The sequence below is a fragment of the Leuciscus leuciscus genome (assembly GCF_965113295.1).
Source record: "Leuciscus leuciscus genome assembly, chromosome: 11".
In the NCBI taxonomy this organism is placed as follows: Eukaryota; Metazoa; Chordata; class Actinopteri; order Cypriniformes; family Leuciscidae; genus Leuciscus; species Leuciscus leuciscus.
This window is the reverse complement of record NC_138735.1, coordinates 19,431,351-19,453,553: the sequence shown is the minus strand read 5'-3', so window position 1 is coordinate 19,453,553 and position 22,203 is coordinate 19,431,351. Positions and strand designations below refer to the sequence as shown.

At 37.0% G+C, this 22,203-nt stretch overlaps 1 protein-coding gene across 1 annotated transcript in view; it reads right to left on the bottom strand.

The window, feature by feature from the left end:
• Positions 1 to 22,203, bottom strand: part of slco5a1 (solute carrier organic anion transporter family member 5A1) — a 45,529-nt gene that overhangs the window by 14,204 nt on the left and 9,122 nt on the right. Inside the window, exons 3-5 of the mRNA XM_082183896.1 lie at positions 6,145 to 6,277; positions 5,725 to 5,939; positions 632 to 796 (exon numbers count right to left, since the gene is read on the bottom strand). Of these exons, the coding sequence (XP_082040022.1) occupies positions 632 to 796; positions 5,725 to 5,939; positions 6,145 to 6,277 (513 nt within the window). The remainder of the gene's footprint in view (positions 1 to 631; positions 797 to 5,724; positions 5,940 to 6,144; positions 6,278 to 22,203) is intronic.

Sequence of the window (22,203 nt, the reverse complement as noted above, 5' to 3'; positions counted from 1 at the left end):
CGGGATTCACTTTTACCCACTACTGTATGAACAAAGATTATTTTTCAATTTCAATTTTTTTTTTAATTTAGATACTTTGATACTTTAGTATATAATACTATAGGAATATACATTAGAATGTATGTAGTAAATAAACTGGAACAAAGTAGCAGTGACCCGTGCTGACAGAAGTGGATGGCCAGTCTCCAGTTACCTTATGAGAGAGCATCTGTGCTGAGATATTTGGACATATGCATGGCTTAAATGATCTTGAGTCTGAGATGGAGGGCAAGATGTTTTTGAGGGCTTATTTAGATGAGCAAGAGCATAAAATAGTGAGAAAGGGATTTTATGGTATCTTGAAACCCAGTGATAAACGCTCAAAGAAGGTAGAACAGCTTTATATAGCAGCAATCAAATATGCCTCTATAAAATAAGTGGGAACAGCAGTGATAAAAAAAAAAGAAAAAATCACGTTTTCACACGTTATTTTTAATACATGTTCTTTAATGTGATGAACAGAGTGTGAATCATGTGAAATGTGTGATATGACAAGAAAGGAAACCATACGTAAAAGTGTTAGGGAGAAAAAAAGGGAATATAGAATGAGAGATTTAATTACTTATATCCTGAAAACAGGATAATCGTGTACCTGTGTATATGCTGGCATTGGAGGCAGGGATTCCAAACTGCGACTCGATGAACTTGGGGATGAAGGTGATGAAGGCAGTGACAATAGCGCTCTCGGCCGTGTAGGACAGACTCACAAATAGAAACGTCATGTTGCTGAGGATCCTTATGGCAGCCTTGGGGAGCTCTGTTCAATGAAATAACCAAAAAACAAAAACAGCATCAGCAACTATAAATACACTGGCTCACATACCCTGGCTATAGATACATTAAAGGATTAGTTCACCCAAAAATGTCAATTACTCACCCCAAACCCTTAAGACAATTGTTCATCTTCGAGACACAAATGAAGATATTTTAATGTAATTGGACAGATTTCTGTCCCTCCATTGACAGTCCACGCAACTACCATTTTGACGCTTCAAAAATGTCATAAAGAGACCGTAAATCTAATCCATATGAATTTTCTGAATAGACACGATTGCTTTATAAGATGAACAGGCTTTAATTCACATATAAACATTCATCAATGGACACACCAGATATGGTAAATAGACGTGCGGGAACCAATGAGGTTCATTCTCGTGTTACGCAGCACGTTTGAGGTTCTGCAAGAACCAATGAGGTTTGTTCTCGCACATCAAGGATGGTTGAGCTTCCGTTTATGTTCGCTGATTTTTATATTTTTTTATAAGTGTAAAAAACCTAAATTCAATCGGTTCATAATTTCAAACGATTGACTGGATTCATATGGATTAATTTTATGATCTCTTTATTAACTTTTTGAAGCGACATGAGGGTGAGTAATTGACAGTTTGTGTGTAAACTAACTCTGCATCGTTATTATAATTCAGGCCAATATCGATAAGATGATAATTATTTTCATGTTATGGTTGATAACCGTTAAATGGCCACTATTATTTTTTTTATATTTATATTAAAACACTAAAGACTAAAAACAGTTAACAAGTGAATTTAGGCACCAAAACATAATTTATCATATGAAAGATACTCATAAAAAAACTAATATAGGGTGATTCACAATATATTGGTTATCTATAAAACTGGTTATCAATAAAATAAAAAATAAAAATAGCAGAGAGCAAGGTGATACATATATAAAAAACCCTTAAGCTTATCAGTTGACCACTAAAAATGTGCTAATTTCTATACTCTTCATGAACTGCTTTTAGTCACGACGCAACATGCTTTCTTCTACCAGCTCTCAAAGCAGTCGTAATCCATACTAACAGATGATTACTGTCCTAACAGAGTAAAGACAGCTAAACCTAAACATGGTGTCTCCACAGCTCTTCTAAATTCAATCCGTTTAAATCCCATAGGTTTTAGCTAATGCTTCATCATGTCCAACAAAGCCAATTCTTTTAATTAGCAAGTTATCGCTGTAGCATTGTTTCCATGGTAACCGACTATAATCAAACTTTAATTTGCTTCCGAATGTTGAACTCTAAACCCCTCAAAGCATCTATGGGACTGACAGGAGAGACACAGGAGTTGGTACAAAGCAACCATATTAAATGCTTAAACCTACTAATGAACAAAACAGCTTGCCTGTCTGTCTCGACATCAAAGTCCCAGAAACTACTCTATCCTACTGTAAGCATTACAGTTATGTTGAAAGCCTACTTATGCAAACACATGCAGGCCAGGGGGGAATGGAAGTGGGTTACAGTGGGTTTATAGAACAGGGCTTGTCTTGATTGTAGTCACTTGTGTGACTTTTTCAAAGCAGGATAAAAGTTGCCATTAATCTGGTTATAGTTTAGACACAGTGTGACGAGAACAGAAATGAGGTTTATATCACTTAATATACACTACTGTTCAAAAGTTTGGGGTCAGTAAATTTGTTTTAATGCTTTTGAAAGAAGTGTCTTAGGTTCACCAAGACTGCATTTACTTGATAACATTTTTTTTTTACAACTTTTTTCTTACAATTAAAATTATTTTCTATTTGAATTTATTTTAAAACGTAATTTATTCCTGTGATGGCAAAGCTGAGTTTTCAGCATCATTACTCCAGTCTTCAATGTCACATGATCCTTCAGAAATCATTCTAATATGCTGATTGGGCGCTCAAGAAACATTTCTTATTGTTAAAAAAGGTCAATATTTTTGTGGATACCTTTTTTTTATTAGGATTCTTTGATGAATATACAATAAAAAAATAACTAGCATTTATTTGAAATAAAAATCTTATGTAATATTATTAATGTCTTTACTGTCACTAAAAGTATTAATTAACTTACTGACTTTATTTGCTCTACTTTTCGTACAGTCAATATCCTTGTTTCTGAAGCCTTTGGTCATTTGTAATTCTCTATGATGATATTTTGATGTATTGTGCCACAACAGTTGCTTGAATCAATGAAAATTGATGATGTACTGTATATACAGTCTATCTATCTATCTATACACACCAGTGCAAAAAAAAGCACATAATATCTTACATAATGCTGCTTTAAATCTTACAATTCCGACTTTATTTCTCTTAAATTACTTTATATTCACAACGTGACTTTAATTCTTATTTTATACATTAATGTAATTTAATTACCCATTTTATTGATCATTGTAAGGCAGAAGCAGGTTTTTTATCGTCTATTAGATAAAGTTTCAGCAATATTTTTTCCTCAGCAGCTGCGGTTTGGTAATGAAAAGGCCCATATTAGTGATGAGGGTGGCAGAATTGTCATTAATGCTTTTCCCAGATGAATAATGAAAGGCAACTTCTGCAAGCTTGCGCAGTCTTTAGTTATAACTTTTTGAGCTTGATCATCAATCTTCATGTTCATATCAGCAGCCCTATTTGAAAATCTCCTGACACTAGTGGTCAGCAGCGTGGTTTAATTAAATGAGAGAGAGGTGGACCCAAATGGTTAAAGATCTGGGCTTATATGAATAAATGAATGAATGAATGAATACATTTTATTATTGTGTCATGTCCATATAGGACCCATCCCTTTCGGGATTATAAGACACCACAAATCACTTCAAATTATAACATTCACTTCCTGTAGATGGTAACATACTTCACAGTAGGTTAACACATGCATAAATAAATAAAGAAGTACATAAAAGTGAAAAAATTAAATAAAGAATTACAGATTTAGTGTTTCACCTAAATGTACTTTTTGTTCTCTTTGCCCAGGCTTTTTCTAGATAATCAGCAAGGGCGAATATCTTATAATCAAAAAACCACTTTAGTCTATCCGCATCATTCAACCACATCAAATCTGTAGTTTTACACTTTTTAAACAGCTTCAGCCGCATCTCATGGTATAAAGGGCAGTAAAACACTAAATGAAACTCATTCTCTATATCAATATTACAATAATCACAGATTCTTTCTTCCTCTGGCACTCCCCTGTAACGTCCTGTTTCCAGGTGCAGGGGCAAAACTCCAGAGCGGAGCTGAGCGCACAATGATCTCTGTTTTTTTGATAGGGGAGCACATACATATTTTTCATTTCCAAAACAACTCTTTATTATTCTATTTGTTCTTAATTTTGGTTTAAGAAATATATCTTGTGACCATTTACTTTTATATGTATCTAATAAAACTTCCTTTATGGCAAGTATATGTACTGTGTTTATATTTTGAAAAAGGTCAGGAGCTCCAATTTGTGTAAATATATCTTGTACTTCACATGCCCATGCACCCTTTACAGACACATCCCAGTTGAATATTTTCTTAGCAACTCGGTTCTCAGGCATTTTCACCAATCTATTCCATAAAGCCATCATACTACCTTTCCACCTTACTTCACTTGGTTCCCAACCCATGTCACCCGTTATTGCTAAGATTGGGGTAAATTTGTGGACTCCTAGAAAATAACGTATTGCTCTATTTTGTACCATCTCTCCTCTCACATTTATTTTTGAGCCCCATATTCCTGCCATATAGTCCATGACAGGGCAAACACAGGCCTGGAATAATTTGGAATAGGTAGCATATCCCAGGTTTCCCAACTGTTTCGTTTTTGCTATTACACCCCCAACCGCTCTACTAGCAGATTCGGCCAATATACCTATACGATACTTGTAATTCAAATACTCATCCAAAATAAAGCCCAGATATTTATAATGTTCAACATAATCCAGCTTGTGACCCCAAAAATAAAACTGAAACTTACTTCTTCTATGCCCAGATTTTCTAAAATGCATAATCTGTGTTTTACTATGGTTAACTCTAAGTCTCCACTTCCCACACCATTTTTCGGCACACTTTAACATCTTCTGAAGATATTCTTCATTTTCCGCCACCAAAATTATATCATCTGCATAAAGTAATATGTCTAGTGTGTTATCCCCATCATAATTTATACCCAATCCAAGCGCTTTTATTTCCTGTGCCAAATTATTAATAAATATGGCAAACAGGGTAGGGGAGAGACAGTCCCCCTGTTTAACCCCTTGTGGTGTAGGGAACCACTCTGAATAGTACTCATTGACTTTAACACAAGCTTGAGGATCTTTATACAATGATTGTAAGGCCCAATAAAACCTTCCCTCTAGCCCTTCTCCCGAAAGACAATAAAATAATAAATCTCTGTTTACAGAGTCAAAAGCTTTTTGAAAATCAATATAACAAACAAATGATGGTTTGTCTTGCATTAATCTATTTCTAACTACAGTAGTGATAGAAAATACATGATCCACACAAGCTCTTGCCTTTCTGAAACCGTTCTGCTCCTCTACTAAACGATCATTTTCTTCCAGGTAGGCCATGAGCCTGTTATTAAGAATAGATGTATATCATTTGTATGTTGTATGTTATAACTGAAAGACTGCAGGTTCAGATCCTGTCTTTATTATAACTGCACCGTAATGCTTTGGACAAAAGCATCAAGTCACTACTTTATATAACACAATTACGCTAAATAAAATAACTAATCTGCAGAGAAGCAGATTTACATTGGCCAAAGGCTTCTCAATATGATGACTGAAGCGCTAATCTCTGCTAATCTGATGTTTCTTAGAATGTGTTGAGAGCTAGAGGGACAAAAATAGCCACATTTTCAAGGTGACACTTTAATATGTAGATGCACGCTTCCTGTAGTGTGCATCATCACATGACCTTTATCAGACACACACCTTTGATGTCCTTCCCAAAGCCCATGGAGGACGCCACGGTCTGGCCTTTGCTGTTGGATTTCTCTTTCAGGACATCGTCATCATTCGAGGTGCTGTCCTCCCCGTGCATTTTCTTCTTCTTCTTCTTGTGACGAGGGGGCAGTTTTTTGGGGAAAGTGAACATGGGGAAGATGACCAACAGCATTGCAAAAGCACAGAGCAGGAAACCACTCCACCTAAGAAATTACATTAAACAGTACATAGTAATTATAGACGGCTTATATAAAGTGTGACCAAAAACCGAATTAAATGAACTATAATGGGAAATTCTAGCGTTATTTTTTTGGCAAAATGTGCTCAAAAAGTGGTCAAAATTTTATTTGTTATTCCTTCATAGGCTGGAATGAAGCTACACACATCTAAATGCGGAACAGATCTTACCAGTTTCCAACAAAGCGTGGATCACTTTGATCAATGTTGGCAATTGTTTTGGGATCCACGTAGAAGCCAATCAGAACGCCTCCCAGGAGGTACCCCGCAGCTGGTCCCAGAGCACCCATCACATACATAATAGCTAAAAGACACAAAAACAACCACGTTACAAAACAACATCCACATTATTACTTTTTTTTCCTTTTTTTTTTATATCACAGCATGTCTGATTAAGGCAGGTAATGTTCTCTCCACTTGTAGTCCGACTCTTGACTCATTGGGCGAATGAGTCAGCCACACTGAGATGACGGGCTAATCATTAATAGTGCATCATGCTTCCACTCAGTTGAGGAGCATCATGTATAGTAGCAGTTTTCTAACTGATATACAGCTCTGTTTATACACCAGTATATGGAGAAGACCTGCTGAAAAACAAATAAGAGAAATCCAAATTCTTATAAGCCTGTACTTTTTAGTGAATCAAACACACACTGCACAACCAATGTAATATGACTGACTCCCAACAAATGACTCATATGATGAGCCAGTTCTTAGTGAATACAAAAAAAAGAAGTGTGACCAATGTAAGCCAATTTTATTTGTCACTGCAACAAGATAAGCAAACAGTTTTGGAGATTTCAGCCATCATCCATTTAAGTAAATTAAAGCTATAACTGCATGACTGGAAATAGTCCATGGCTGTGTATATAATTGACTGCAGAGAGCACTGACTTTCCTTAAAAAAGGACTTCAGTAGCGTTTCCTAATCCTCGACAGATGCATATGCAAGGCTCGATTGCTTTGTGTTGTTGCTTTCGAGGCTGGAGGGATGCGTGTACTGTGGAGAGAGCATTATCCCTACAGTCATCTGTTTACACCTGTTCCCAGAAAGCAGCAGTGGACTCTCTCCACTTCCACATGGCCAATGCGGTTGCCAAGCTGGTTCTGATCCAGCCAGAAGTTCACACAGAACTGAGACAGGTGCACGACTAGGCCTAATCTCTAATCTGACTCAATATGGGAGAAGGTTTGGCCAAAGGCCTGCCAGGTTATATAACACACAAGTACAAACATGTTGAGGGAGACAGATAAGTCACGTTCTATTTGATGTAAACAGGACTACACTGGCTTAGACTCTTGTCTCCTGTCCTTACGTGAGACCTCTAAAGCCAGAGCAGAGAGAATGAGCCAAATCTAATATGCACACGCACAGTCACACTGGGCAGAGAGGCATGACATGTGGGCACAGATATTTCACACTCTGAACCATATTTAGCAATGGGTGATGATCACACTGCGATAGGAGACAGGCTGACTTTTGTCTGTGTGATCACATATAATCTGCCTGGTTCCTCCTGGTTCAGACACCACCAATACAATTGAGTTTCAAGTGATTCTTGACAGAATAAAATGGGTGTGTTGGGCAACTTACATTTACTCATTTTAGCAGATGCTTTTATCCAAAGCGACTTACAAATGAGAACAATTTAATTGTTTCTTTTCTTTTGGATGAGCTGATAATGAAATTCTGACCAATAATGATGTGAATATTTTAACTTGATGGTTGGCATCCAATTAACGGTTGATATTCTAAATGCACTAAAAACACCCACAAAATAAATAAATAGAGGTAAAGTAAATTTAAGGCAAACAACATGACGATACAGCAATTCACTCAAGGATTTACTCTTAATGGGACAGCACTTATCAAGAGATGTCATGGCCAATATTCCGAATTGTGATATTTTTAAATGATTGGCCAACAAGTTTTTCTGTTTGGTGACTGATTAGTGTCAAAAGCAAGACTTATTTTGACAGTGCTGAGAACACAGTGCCTTAGTGTAGATGCACAGCAGCTCTCATTTCATCATTAGGTGTCTTCGTTTGTCTCTGTTTAACAGTTCTATCTAATAATTGGAATATTTAAAGAAAAGAACATTTAATGCCACAAACCTTTCAAACTTAAGCATTAAATCACAAAAAAATGCATAAATACATAAAACAATGTGCACTTCAGAAGAACTAACAGCTGAATTCTGTCAAGATATGGTACACTGGTTAAATGGGGTGCTTCTCAATCGGAAAGTTGCGTCCTAGACTAGTAAGGTCACATATCTCAGCTGCCACATCATGAAGCTCAGTCAAAGGATGTCTCAGTTTGAAGGATCCTTTAAAGGCAACCTTCGTTTCGTATACTTCATTCAGCCTATTTTGAAGGATGCATCAAGAGTATTGATTGAGTATTGAAGAGTACCTTGTTCCATTCCCATAGCTCTTGGCCCCACCCTGCTTGCTACAAAATAATGATATGTTCTTTTGTTTTGTTGTAAATGAATCGCATAATGCCAAACTGTGCAATGTAAACCACTGGGAGACCACAGATGGTTGTCATTACCTGTACTGCTTTAATAGAAAGTCCGTTTTTTAACTAAAAAAAAAAAGAAGTATTTTTCAAATTAGTATTTTCGCATCTTAACCGCAGGTGTAGAAACATTTATAACGTAACCACTTACTAAACTGTCTCATTCTAGCTTTTAATTTTGAGGAGGACTCTAGCCTACAAGTCTCTGAAGGGAAGGACACAGCCTTCCATTTAAGCAGCACCCATGACTGATCTCAGTCACACACACTTTCACCCTGCCCTTTGCCTTCAACAAATCCACAATAAATCAGTTTAAAAAGAAAGCTGTGTCAGTGTGAAGTCACTTATACACTTTAGTGTGCACAGCTGAGAAATAAAATGGCATAGAGTCTGAAGCATATCACCCATAATTTTCTTGTGGACTTTAAAGTGTGAGCCAAGAAAATAATGCTACAGGCTTTTCCCATAATGCTATTCATCTATTCACATGGGTGGCTTTCTTTAGAAACTCTGGAACACCAGGGTCTCATTTAGTTTTGACTTCTTAAACATTCAATCAGCCTCATCTACAGCTTAATTAAATAACAGGTTCCTTTAAAATACCCCTGGAGACTATGGGAGGGGAGAGAAATTATTCTATAAATTATATACACAAAAGCTGCTGATAAAATGTTCTTATCAGCCCAAAGCAGAAATGCCCAGCAGACAGAACCAAACAGCCATCCAACATCTAACTAACAGAGAGGAAACATGCACAGCCTTCACCAGACAGTCCGATACAAAATAATAAACTGCCTTTGTCTGAAGCATTAAACTCATCATTTAATTCATCATGAATTCATCAACAGTCCAAGCCATTTATTAGTGCTTCTGTGGTAGCAGGCCTCCTACTACACTGCATAAGCAGATGGAAATGTATTCTAATGACAAAATGACACATGAAGAGTGAGTACAAGTCTGTGTAAAGCATCTGAAATCAGAGTGGCATGTCATTACATTAATGCTTCAATACTAATCCACTTTAACAATAACAAGTGCTCACACTGAGCACATAATGAATATTGGTAAAGACTAGTAAGTCTCTCACTTAATAAAGTTATTATCTTGATTTCAGTGTCAGGTAATTGAGAAACTACAAATTATGTGTAATTTTATCTCCTTACTGAACAGAAGAGACAGGAAACAGAGCTAATGTCCCTGGATAAACATACCGATTAAATCAGTCCAATAACATTTTTGTGGGGTGAAACGTGGTCATGAAATGCCAGATATAGCCTTGATATAGAGACGCAAATATGTGGTGCATTTCTATTGCGTAAAAACATACCCAGCATTTCAGTTTATCAGTAGGTGTCGAGTCGAGAATGTTTGAGGTGAGCCAGTTTTGAATTGTTTGACATAGCAAATATCACAGAAATAGACTTTGCTTGATGTTCTGAATGCTTGAAAGCCAGTTTTAGCCTCAGTGTAAAAAGAAATATATATATATATATATATATATATAGACACACACACAGCAGGTAACAGGAAATTGCGAGATGAGGTTCAAATAAGAAATAAAGTTGCACTGTGAGATAAAAAGTCACATTTACATGAAATACTGAGAGATATAAAGTCCCATTGTTAGATATAGTTGCAATCTCATGAAAAAAATATACTTTTTTACCCCCCGGAACATAGAAATATAGTCCTAACCCTATCCTTAACAGCACACTACAAAAATATTTAGGCCTAAATTTAAGATTTATGTATTTGAATTGCATATAAGGTTTCCATTCAATTGGATTACATAGTTGTTTAGTTTAACAAACTAATAAACAAACTTAATGTGATGCATATTTGTCAGTCATACATAAACAGGTGAGAAACAGCAAACATTTCTGTAATAGTACTAGCAAACTGAACGTGTTTAAAATAAACAATAACCAGGTTTGTATATTTATCCTAAATAAAATAATAATAATTCAATCTCATTCATTTACTGAATATTGCAAAAAATTTAAAAAATAAAAAATAAATATTAATTCACATTAGAGGAGGAAGTGCCACACATTACTAAAACTGAATGGTCTAATTACCAAGTAAACAACTGACTCACTCTTTTTTTTGTCATCACAATCAAAATGGACGATGTTCGGTCACCACCATGCAATACATTTGCAGTGTTTTAATAAATAAAAAAAGGTAAAAATATACAAATATTAAAGATATACAAAATATTCTAATAACTTTACTATTCTAATAACTTTAAATCTATGTAAAAAATCTATTATTTTTTAAACCAACATAAAGGCGGCAAAAATGTACATGCTTGACACTTTATACTAATTAATATAAATTTAATATAATAATATAAAAAAGTAATTTACAATTTCATTAACTCATAATCATCATGACACGCATACAGAAAAGCAGGTTTCGAGCCCACAGAGCCAATCCATAATCATTAACAAAAGTCCAACAGCATTTGATTACTTACTAGTCAACATACTAGAATTCAATATATTATTCATCATTACTGGTCTCCACTTCATAACTGAAAGAGCTCACCTCAAATGTGACAGTTGAGCTTGAACATATTTCATTCCTAATTGTGTAAAGGCTTTGTTTGGCTCAATTCATCATGTTAATAATGTTATGCGTGAACGGAGGGTGAAGGACGGTCATTTAATTAGAGATACTTCAAGGTTGCCTGTTGCCTGGCAGAATACCAGCATAGATGTGCTTTTTCTCCTTCTTCCTGGGAAGGAAAGAGGAGGTGTTTGCTGAGGAGAAAAACATGCTGGCTATGCAATACCCTACTGTCATAACCAACGTCAACAACTGACGTCACAAAAGCATGCTCCATGAATTTCAAATCAACCTTCGCAATGAAACGTACACAACAGACCTTCTCAGCAGAAATGTCGTAGAGGACACTATCCACCGGTTTCAAAGACAAGGCTTAAAGGGATAGTTCACTTTGAAATAAATTTTTGGTATGTTTTAGCTTACCTCAAGGGCATCCAAGATGTAGGTGTCTTTTTTTCCGCAGTAGTTTCAATTTTGATATTTTTAGGTCAAACCGTTCTTGTCTGTCAGTCATATAATGCAGGTCTATGGTCACCACCTCAAAGAGCATGCACAGAGTCCAAATTAAAACAATTCCCCGTCGTCCAAATTAAACAATTCCCCATCGTATATATACACACTAGATGTCGCCTTGTCTACGGCAGTTCATTGGAACGAATGTCTTTAAGGCGACATCTAGTGTATATATCTATGCACCAGTCTGCGTACACGTCAGATCAGATCACTCGGACATGGCTGTGTATAAGAGGTAAAAACGATTTAAATACTGTTCGTTTTCTCACACAAACCGCTCGTTTCGTGTCTTAGGCCATCAATGTGTACTTACGATGGGGAATTGTTTAATTTGGACGACGGGGAATTGTTTTAATTTGGACTCTGTGCATGCTCTGTGAGACAGTGACCATAGACCTGCATTATATGACTGACAGACAAGAACGGTTTGACCTAAAAATATCAAAATTGAAACTACTGCGGAAAAAAAGACACCTACATCTTGGATGCCCTTGAGGTAAGCTAAAACATACCAAAAATGTATTTCAAAGTGAACTATCCCTTTAAGCCTAGTCCCAGACTAATATGCATGTTTGAGCTTTTTTTAACTGAAAGCAACTTAAAATATGTCAGTATCATTGTTTTGTCTCAAGATGCACACCAGTAATTTTATTTTATTTTATTCATTTATTTATAAAAGCTACTTAAATATCCTGAATTGAACTTACATAATTATTTATATATTATATATACATAATATATAAATAAACAAAATAAAATAAAATGAATAACATTATAATATAATAAATGACATAATTTTAGTGTAATAGTGTGAGATTAAAGGTGTCCCTATGACTTTAAACATCAAATATAACTGAAACATTAATTTATGTTAGATTAAAAGATTAAAACAACTCCACCACGCACCACTGGTCGCTTTAGTGAAGTGCAGCTGTGTGTGTTCTCTTTTCCCATGTTTGATGGATGTAGATATGGCTAGTAACATGGTGCAAGGAACTGCTGATTTTTTCACTTTACTTTCGGCATCAGACACGTTACTGCTCACAGAGGTTGACTGAAACACTTTCAACCCCGACTGACTCCTTGAGGATTTGTTATCTCTACAGAAGAAGATGAAGTCTGAAGCGGGCACCTTTCATGCTAAATGAGCTGTGTCCCCAGTGGCAAAAATAATTAGGGAAGATTAATAAATTGATTTCATTACATACCGAAAAATTAAAGCCAGAATGTGCACACTGACGTTGCTGCGAAAGGGAGCAAAAGGTTGCGCAAGGTGAATTCCACTGTGCTAGAAATAATTAATGGCCCTTAACAGCCTTTAAACAACGGAGCATAAAGCATATGATGAAATAAAGCATTGCAACATCCCCCAATGTCACTGATTGTGCCCTATGGGGGATTCATTGCAGGACTTCTGTCCTGTTATGAGCATGAAGCTGATTAAATATGGGCATGAGTTGTATAATCTCACACTGGGCTCTAATGAAGCCTTGTACCCCGAGAGAATTGTGCTTGAGCACAACAACAGCATAATATGCAGCAATTCATCACACAGTGTTCAGTGGGGTGAAGCCCAAAAATATCTCAGAAGAGGAATTCAGAGAAAGCCTTTCAGCCTTTTTGTTGTCACGATAGGAAGTGATGTAACCAATGAAAAGCAACATTATGTGTAAAATATAGCGTCATTTAAATGTAGAGGAGGTGGCAGGGAACAATTCCCAGCCACTGTAAGGACATAGCACTGAATCTCTGTGGTTGTTCGACCTTGTAACCTTGCTAGGAGACAGGGGTAAAAGACAATGAAATGGGGAATGACATTGTCATGGCAATTTGCTGATGCAGCAGTGTCTTCTTACAAGTTCTAACCTTATATATATATATATATATCTCCCAGAGAGCCCCATCTGAATGGCCTGACACAGCTGTCCCCTCACCGGCCTGTGCTGCCAGTTCAATCCAGTCAGAGTGCTGGATGTGGCTTTGAGAGGAGAGCAACAACACTCATTACCCAGAGAAAGTGTCTAAATAAGAGTTTTGAAGGACAGCTGTGGTTTTACTGTATTAAAGTTCAGAGAGCATATGGGGTAATATGAACTACACCACTGATTTTCCACTAAAACTGTTCCGGTGCGGGTTCCTGGCTTTAGTTCCGTTCTCGAACTATTCCACGCATTTCCACTGCAGAAAAGGGGGTTTCGGGCGAGAAAGATCAGTTTTCAGTTTTCAGACTCCAGCCCTAAAAACTTGCTGGTTTCGAATGGAGCCGGGGAGCGGGGGATGAAGAAATTTTGTCGCTGTCTACTGAATGGCAGCCTCGTTGAGCAATGTAATAACATTGCTCCATATATCTAAATATATAGAAGAGAGACCCAGTGTGAGAGAGAGTAAGTAAATCAACGGTTTCAGTTTCAATAGATCTCCAAAGAAGACCCGGAGTTAATGTGAGATGCCGATATAAGCTAGAATCATGCCCGGCACTGTGAACAGCAAAACAGAAGTGCCACACTGCTTGCACAAACACCGGGACACGCACTGTTTGATTTTAAGCCAAGGACACACCAAGCCGCTGGTCGGCCGTTGGGCAACGTCAGGCTGTTTTTGACCATCAGCCGACTTCGTTTTTTCATTCCACACCGTTGGCTCTAGTCGAACGGTGTCCTTTTTTTTGGGCTGATTCAACATGTAGAATCAGTGTCGGGCCATCAGTGAGAGAGAGAACTCTGAATGGCTGTTCAGCTTAGTGAATGAGTCAGTGGACGCGAATACGAGCAAAAGTGATGAAAGCAAGCAAAGAAGTCATGATGTCACTGACAGAAGGCTGCTATAATTTTATATCAAATTACCTGAGCATTCTACTGCGCGAATATTTTCATAATAATATAAGTGGAGTGCAATAAACAACAAGATCAGCATGATTGATATTCAAAATGGTAAGCAAGCGCTACTTTGATCATGGTTTGTATACCTGCAGTCTTAGTTTCGCTTTCCATTTTGACTGACAAATATCTGCTTAAATAGACCGTTATCTTCTTTCACACAGGCGCAGAATGCGCTTGCTAGTTGACAGTCGCCTGTAGTTCTTTCTGTGTTTTCAAGGACAGATTTTTCACCCCGACGCAGGCGACGGCTTTCATCAGCGCTGATTTTTAGTCAGGTAAAACAACACGTAGCGGCATTGCGTCACCGTTCGTTCCTCAAGACAGTGGAAACACGCGGCCAGTTCACAACATGCTCCAGTTCACCTGGCTGAGAACAGGCCCTGGCTCCAGAACGCAAACTATTCTGGTGGAAAAGAGCAATGAATAAAGTGTGAACTAGGGCCAGGTGCTTTGATGTTATAAACTGTGAGACATGCAAATGTGCTAAACATTTAAAACCACATAGTGTGTATATCAATGAGGCTCAAGCAAGAGTGAAGAAGAAACCATGAGAGTGAAGTTTAGGAGTACCTCAAGGTTTGTAGTCAGACAATTCCTATTCTTGCAGCTTCCTATACAAAAGGTGTTGTCTGTCCACTTATTTTGCTCTCTCGTGCTTCAGTTAATTGATTTCCAACGCCATTTCGACCTAGGAGGACATTCACACCCCACCCCACAGCAACAACCTGCACCAGGGCCCAGGATTCCCATTGCTATGGCCCTGGATGCAAAATACTGTGTTTTAAGCAACAACTATCTTATAAAGTCTTTAAATGCATCTCATCCAATCAGAAGTTGAATCTATTCATTTAAATAATTACTAATAATAAATGTTTGCTTTAATGCCAGAAAATGTCATTATATGTAGTTTGCATCCAGGGCCATAGCTATGGGAATCCTGGGCCCTGGTGCAGGTTGTTGCTGTGGGGTGGGGTGTGAATGTCCCCCTCGGACGAAATGGTGTTGGAAATAAATTAACTGAAGCACGAGAGAGTAAAATAAGTGGAAAGACAACACCTTTTCTATAGGAAGCTGCAAGAATAGGAATGGTCTGTCTACAAAGCCTTGAGGTACTCCTAAAATTATGGTCAGAAACTTCACACGGCATAGTAGCAATAACTCCCTTCACTAAGCTGTACCTCAAGCACAAATCTGTGAATGCAGGAAACCACAGTCCTCTCGGAGGGCATTTGCGTCCCTGGGGCAGGTGTGACTTTGAGGCTAATGAGGTGCAGAGAGGACACAGGGGCCTCAAAGGCCACAGAGCAGCAATGATCCATCAGACAAAAAGAGCAATGTAGCTGACACAGAGGAGACAGAAAGAGAAAAATGAGAGAGAGAAAGAACTCTGTGCTTCATTCAGCAAACAACTAGCAGGACTCCAATGATAAATCTCACAACTTTTCATTGACATTGACCCACTAACGATATCTTAACCATACTGACAGAGCAACTTCCAGGTCTCTAAGACATCATTTTAGGGAGTAGAGATATTACTAGTGAAACAATGATGCAATGCTCATGTGCTGTAATTGTTTTGGACTCTGGGCCTTGACTCTTGACATGGACTAACACGCACTTCCCAGAATGGTCAACAAGGAGGTTATGAGTTTCGGATGTGAGAAATTGGTGATTCTATACACACCCACAATATATAAAAACTAAAACTCATTTGAATCCTTCCAAAAATATTTAAGAATATGAATTGTCACTTCTAAATACCTGTCTGTTTCTCATCCAAATCTAAAATATAACCTCATGAGACTCAAAATACAATGCAGTAGTTTTATGGACTAAATTTATAGTACTTTTATGGCGATTCATTTGTTGTTAAAGGTTGAACTTAACAGCGTCCGTTCCCCATTCACTTCCACTGATTTGAATTCGGCTAAACACTTCCTTTTGTGTTCTGCCAATGAAAGAGTCATACAGTAGGTGTCTGGAATGACATGAGGGTGAGCAAACAATGACATAATTACATTTTTTAAGTGAACAATGTCTTTCAGATAAGCTGATGTATAATCAAATTGACAGCCCTCAATCTTAACTGTCAGTGTTGTTGTTTTTTAAATCATTATTACCATGTCCTTTGAAAACTTCAGAGGGTGTTTGTGCCTTTCTATGTAACAAAGAAAGGCATTTTGGAAAATATCAATGTTGTTCAGACCCCAACATTCTTCAGAATATCTTCTTTTAAGTTTTGCCAAAGAAAGAAAGTCATACAGATTTGAAATGACATGAGGGTGAGTACAAGATAACAGCATTTTTGGGTGAACTACCCCTTTACTTTTTTTTTTTTTTTGCTACAGCCATATATGTTAACTGGGTAATGTGTCAATACCGTACAGGTTTCCTCATAAGACCAGATCTTATTCTAGAAGCTGTCACCTTCAGCAGGCTCTGCCTGAAGATATGTTTAGATATATTCTAACCTTTTCAAAGCAAGCTGGTAAAGCTGTCCACCTGTACACATATTTGTTGTTTCTCCAATGGAACCGCTTATGAATTCTTCTTTTTAAATAGTATAAAATGAGATGACACACATTAGATCAGCTGCTGGATTAATATATTCAATCAGCACCAGAATCAATTTTGAGGGAGTCAAGCTATGAAGAGAGTATTAAACATTTACACCAACAAATGTTCTTAATGCACTTCTGCTGCTCAGCTATAAATTAAATTTGTGTATAGGTTATGACATTAGGTTGTAATATTTATAAGTCAAACTAGAGCCACAATATGCAAGCACAGAACACTTTTATATAATAGCTAGGCTATTAGAAATAATTGATGCTCTTGTCTGTTATGCATTAGATAAACTTGCACAGGGCATTATCAAAATGAGACCTCAGAGATTGTTCTGGGTTCTTTAATTCCTTCATAAAAAAAGTCAAAGAAAAATAATCAGGACAGGGCACCCAGCCATGAACATTTCACTCACAACAAGCGACTGAGCACTTTATTTGCTGAACCGGTGGGTCTCTCCAGGGGTTCTGCTGCACATTGCTGACTCCCTTAACGGTTTCTGCTGATTCTGATGCAAACGTGTGGAACTCCGACCGATGCTGACAGCAACATTCACTACAAATCTGAAACACTACTGCTGATGTTCCAAGCTCCCTCCTAAACTGAAGACCATGGCAGGAATTGTCTTGATTAAAAATGCTTTGGTCTGTTACAGGAATTGCGGACCTGTAACTTTACAAACGAACATTTTCACTACATTAAGTGGACGTGGAAGGAGAAAAAAAAAAGTAAAGTACGCTATTTTTACTGAAAGAAGAAAGATCAAAGCCTTCATCTTAAGACAACGATTTCCCAATGTAAAGTGGTGTGTGGAAGTGGCGTAGTGATCTACTCCAGATTCCCCATGCGCTCTCCTCCAGCTGGAGATATCACTAGGTAATCTTTCAGGGGACTCCCATCACCCTCCTACATTCTGAGGTGGCGCTAAAACTGCTGATATGCTCCTCATGGACCTGACCTCCTGTTCCACAGACTAATTGCCACCTTAATGTTATTTGCTGCTTTGGTTTTATTGGCTGCCAAGAAATGCACTTGGGAACAGTTTCCAGTAAGTTAAGACATCAAAGGACATCAAAGCAAGAGAAAAACTCTTTTGAATGGACACGTTACCTACTAATTTAACCAAATATAAACTGATTTATCAATTAAAACAACCCGCAGTAAAACTGGCAATGTTGTATTCAGCGAGAACCAATTACATTTTGACATCAATGACAGTGCCAAGCTTTTTTTCCACTCCTGCAAAAAGTTTCATTTCGGGGTGAACTATTCCTTTAACTATAGCTTACGTGCAGTCAAATAATCCATTGATAATCGTATTGGTGGCTTAATTGGAATGAAAAATGTTCATGTAAAGCACCTCAATCAATGGGATTGAACGGTCAGTGGATGAGACTAATAAAAACTCTGCAGACATTTATGTCAGCTTTCTTTTTAGATATGTCATCAAGGCAAAAACAGGAATTACAGCATTGCTGCTATAATTGGCTTTCTCCATTTCTGAACGTGGCGACATGTAATGCACATGTTAACTAACATAAATCTCGTTGCAATATTTAGGGTTCATAAACAAAACTTTCAGAATCTGAAATCGGATTGTGTAGTAGGACTATAAATATATATGACAGTGATGTCTGTAAGAAATTTCTTTTAGACATATTTAGGCAAAAAAACACAGGGGGTGGGGATGCAGAACTTAAGCACTATTTAAACGAAACTAGTTTTTAATGGAGGATGTTAGAGAAATTTGTGTTTCACAGGTGTACTTTGTGCTTTTAATCCTGCCCGAATCTGCCATGTGCGTTTTCCCCCTCACACAACCTTTTACTTTAAGTTTTTCAGCAAACTCAACGGTCCTCTGAGAAATCTAATCCCGTCCGAAAGCAAATGTCTGTGCGATATTGTATTATGCAACTGCGATATTGTATTATACTAACGCTTCTCTCCATGTGTTTTTTGACCAAACTGAGCTACCGTTTTAACACCAATCTTTCGCATGCTTTTATTTCATTTCAATATGGATGGTGTCGGACGAAATAATTCAATTATAAAATTAATAAATGGATCCAAATCGTGGAAACTGCGAAGAACGTCCATTTTAAAATAAGTGTCAGGTAAGATACTTGTCTAGCTGTCTCAATCTCTGATATAAACAGCCACTTCTATAAACTCATGTGAAGTTTATTTAAATAGGGTTTTAATAATAAATAAAAGTTATATTAATAAGTAATTAATTAAAAACATGTCATACGTGATGCACACAAGCACAGTAGATGACCTTCTGTAACGGCCATGACTAGTAAACACACACTCCCATCTCTGTATTAACACAGAGATGTTAGTCCCGCCCGAATCGGTATGAAATCAAAGATGTCGGGAGATAAGAATTATGACTTGTACATAATTTAGAAAACTTGTCCCATCTGAATAAGGCTTTAAATTCTGTGTAAATCTGAGATTCTTTTAGTGGAATTCTGTGAGTGCACACCTAAAAAGAGTTACATTTCGAAAGAGACAAATGTATTGCATCAACAGAGCTGATGTTTCATCACATCCTCTGACAGCACCTGAGAAAGGGGATGGCTGATGCTAAAGACCGTCCTAGCCCAAAATGGCTCAACACACTCTGGCGATCACCACCTCCATGTGACTTGCTGATCAAAGGCGCGCTGCACTCATTAAAGGGCTTTAGCGCAAGAATGTTATTACGTGGAACTGCCCAAAAGAAATAGTTGGTAATCCCTTTGTACCTTTCCCCTTGCCAACCACTGCGTCAGGTCATTCACCGTGAGGTCAGATGCTTACTCTGGTTTCCTAAATCTGTTATCCCATCCACTCTGGGAGCTCTATCTTCGCTTTCTACATTTCCTTTCCTTTTTCTTGTGTTCACTCACTCTTTCTCTGTCACCTGACCATAGAATAAAAGACGACGTGGTACTAAACTACAGAAAACTTTAATTGGGAAAGTAAAGACAGAACAAGAAACAGTTTGAAATAGCTGACCTACTGTGTAGCATAAATACAAAATAATCAGATTTAGATAATACAGAATAAAATAAAATGAAAAACAAACAGCCTAAAATAAGATTACAGCATAAAATAAAATGAAAAAAATAATAAACAGCACAAGATAAAGTTTTAGCATAAAACACAAGATAAAAATAAACAGCATAATATCATATTATAGTATAAAATAAAATGTAAATGTAAAAAAACAATAATTAAATAAATAAATAAATAAATACAATTTTGAAAGATACATGCAATGATGCTTTACAATTTGGCCAAGAGGCAATATAATCAGGTTACCTAAATGTTGATATGTTTGGTAACTTTAGATGCCACTATTATATACGTGCCATACATTATGTCATATCTATAATAGTCGAATAGGCTGACGGGTTCACAATCAGAGGAAGTCTACAATGAAGACATGCATAGGCCATCAGAGTGCATGCCTATGTTTTCCTCCTCACGCTGGATTACAAACTGGCTTTGAACTGATTGCATGAGCTTTAGAAATGCCTTTGCCATGACCCAGTATTCTGGGCAACTGACAGATGATCCCTCGGCACATTCTTTCTAAAAGAGCCATCTGGACCGACTGGCTTGTCCACACTGTATTTATCTGCATAGTGGACAGAGACAATGAGGGCCCAATGGGGGAAAAGACAGTGAGACGGGTACCCACTCTTTTGTGTGCGTCTGGGCATTGGTGTCAGATAATGAACTCACACACACCTGCAGCATCAGTGACAGGCTGGTGTAGTCGGGGTCAGTGGATGTTCAGGGCTTAGACCAGACATCTGTATCTGGGACCATCCTTCATCCTTCAATATAGGTACATTTTGAAATACAAGTTGAAATGTTACATCGGTTAGAAACCATTTTTCATAATCATTAAATAAATTTAGTAGTAGTGGAGTTCAAAAAAAATGTCCAACTAACTCAAACTCACCCTAAGACTCATTCAAAAGTGCTGTATTTATATTTCTGGATGTATGATAAACATTTTTGACCTTTCTGGCTTTCCATAGTCAGATGTATATTTTACAAAAAAGTTTGACTGTCAGATCATGGCATTATGGCCTTCAAAAAGAGGTTTGCAAGAACTGTAAATGTCCATCCTTGTGATTTAAAGTTAGTAAATGCTTCAGGCACAACAATATTATGGTTTATTCTTCAGTCTCTGAAATATCAATCATATTAATCATTTAAATATTAATAAGTTTGGGGTTGGTAAGATTGTATATGCTTTTTGAATGAAGTCTCTTATGTTCACCATGAAAGTCTGCATTTATTTGATCAAAACTATAGTAAAACAGTAATTTTGTGAAATACTATTACAATTTAAAATAACTTCTATTTTAATACATTTTCAAATGTAATTTATCCCTGTGTAGCAAAGCTGAATTTTCAGCATCATTACTCCAGTCTTCAGTGTCACATGATCCTTTAGCAATAATTCTAATATGATGAATGTTGAAAACAGTGCTGCTTAATATTTTTGTCAAAACTGTGATGCATTTTTAATTTTTTCAGGACTCTTTGATGAATAGAAAATTCAAAAGAACAGCATTTATTCTAACTGGAAATCTTATAACATTATGTCTTTACTGTCGCTTTTGATGAATTTAATGAGTCATTGCTAAATAAAAGTATCACTTTCTATAATAATAATAATAATAATCTTACTGACCCCAAACTTTTAAACAGTAATTTATCTCTAAAACATTCAATGACTATTGATCGAGATGGAGGGAAATCTGAATAACAAGTTCTGCAAATGTTCTTCAGCTTGTAAGACTACAACTGAATTACAGTAACATAACTGCCCTGAAAGTTTATTATTATTATTATTATGTGACATACATCCTCAATTATGAAAGACAAGGTAATTCAGGGGTTCACTGAAAGTTTAATCCCTGGATGGCCATCTGCACTGGCAGCATGTGGGTGCATGTTACAAACCAAATCTCCAAAGTCCCCAAAACCAGCAATGTGAGGATTCTGAGGAACACAACCCAGTAGAATTCCTCAGAGTCATATAGCCAAAAACATCCATGCAGATCCATCCATGCAAAGAGTAACTAAGCAAGCCATATAAATCATTACTCCAGCAGTCTTCAGTAGCAGATGTTACATCAACATTCAGATGCTGCTCTGAACTGGGGCAAG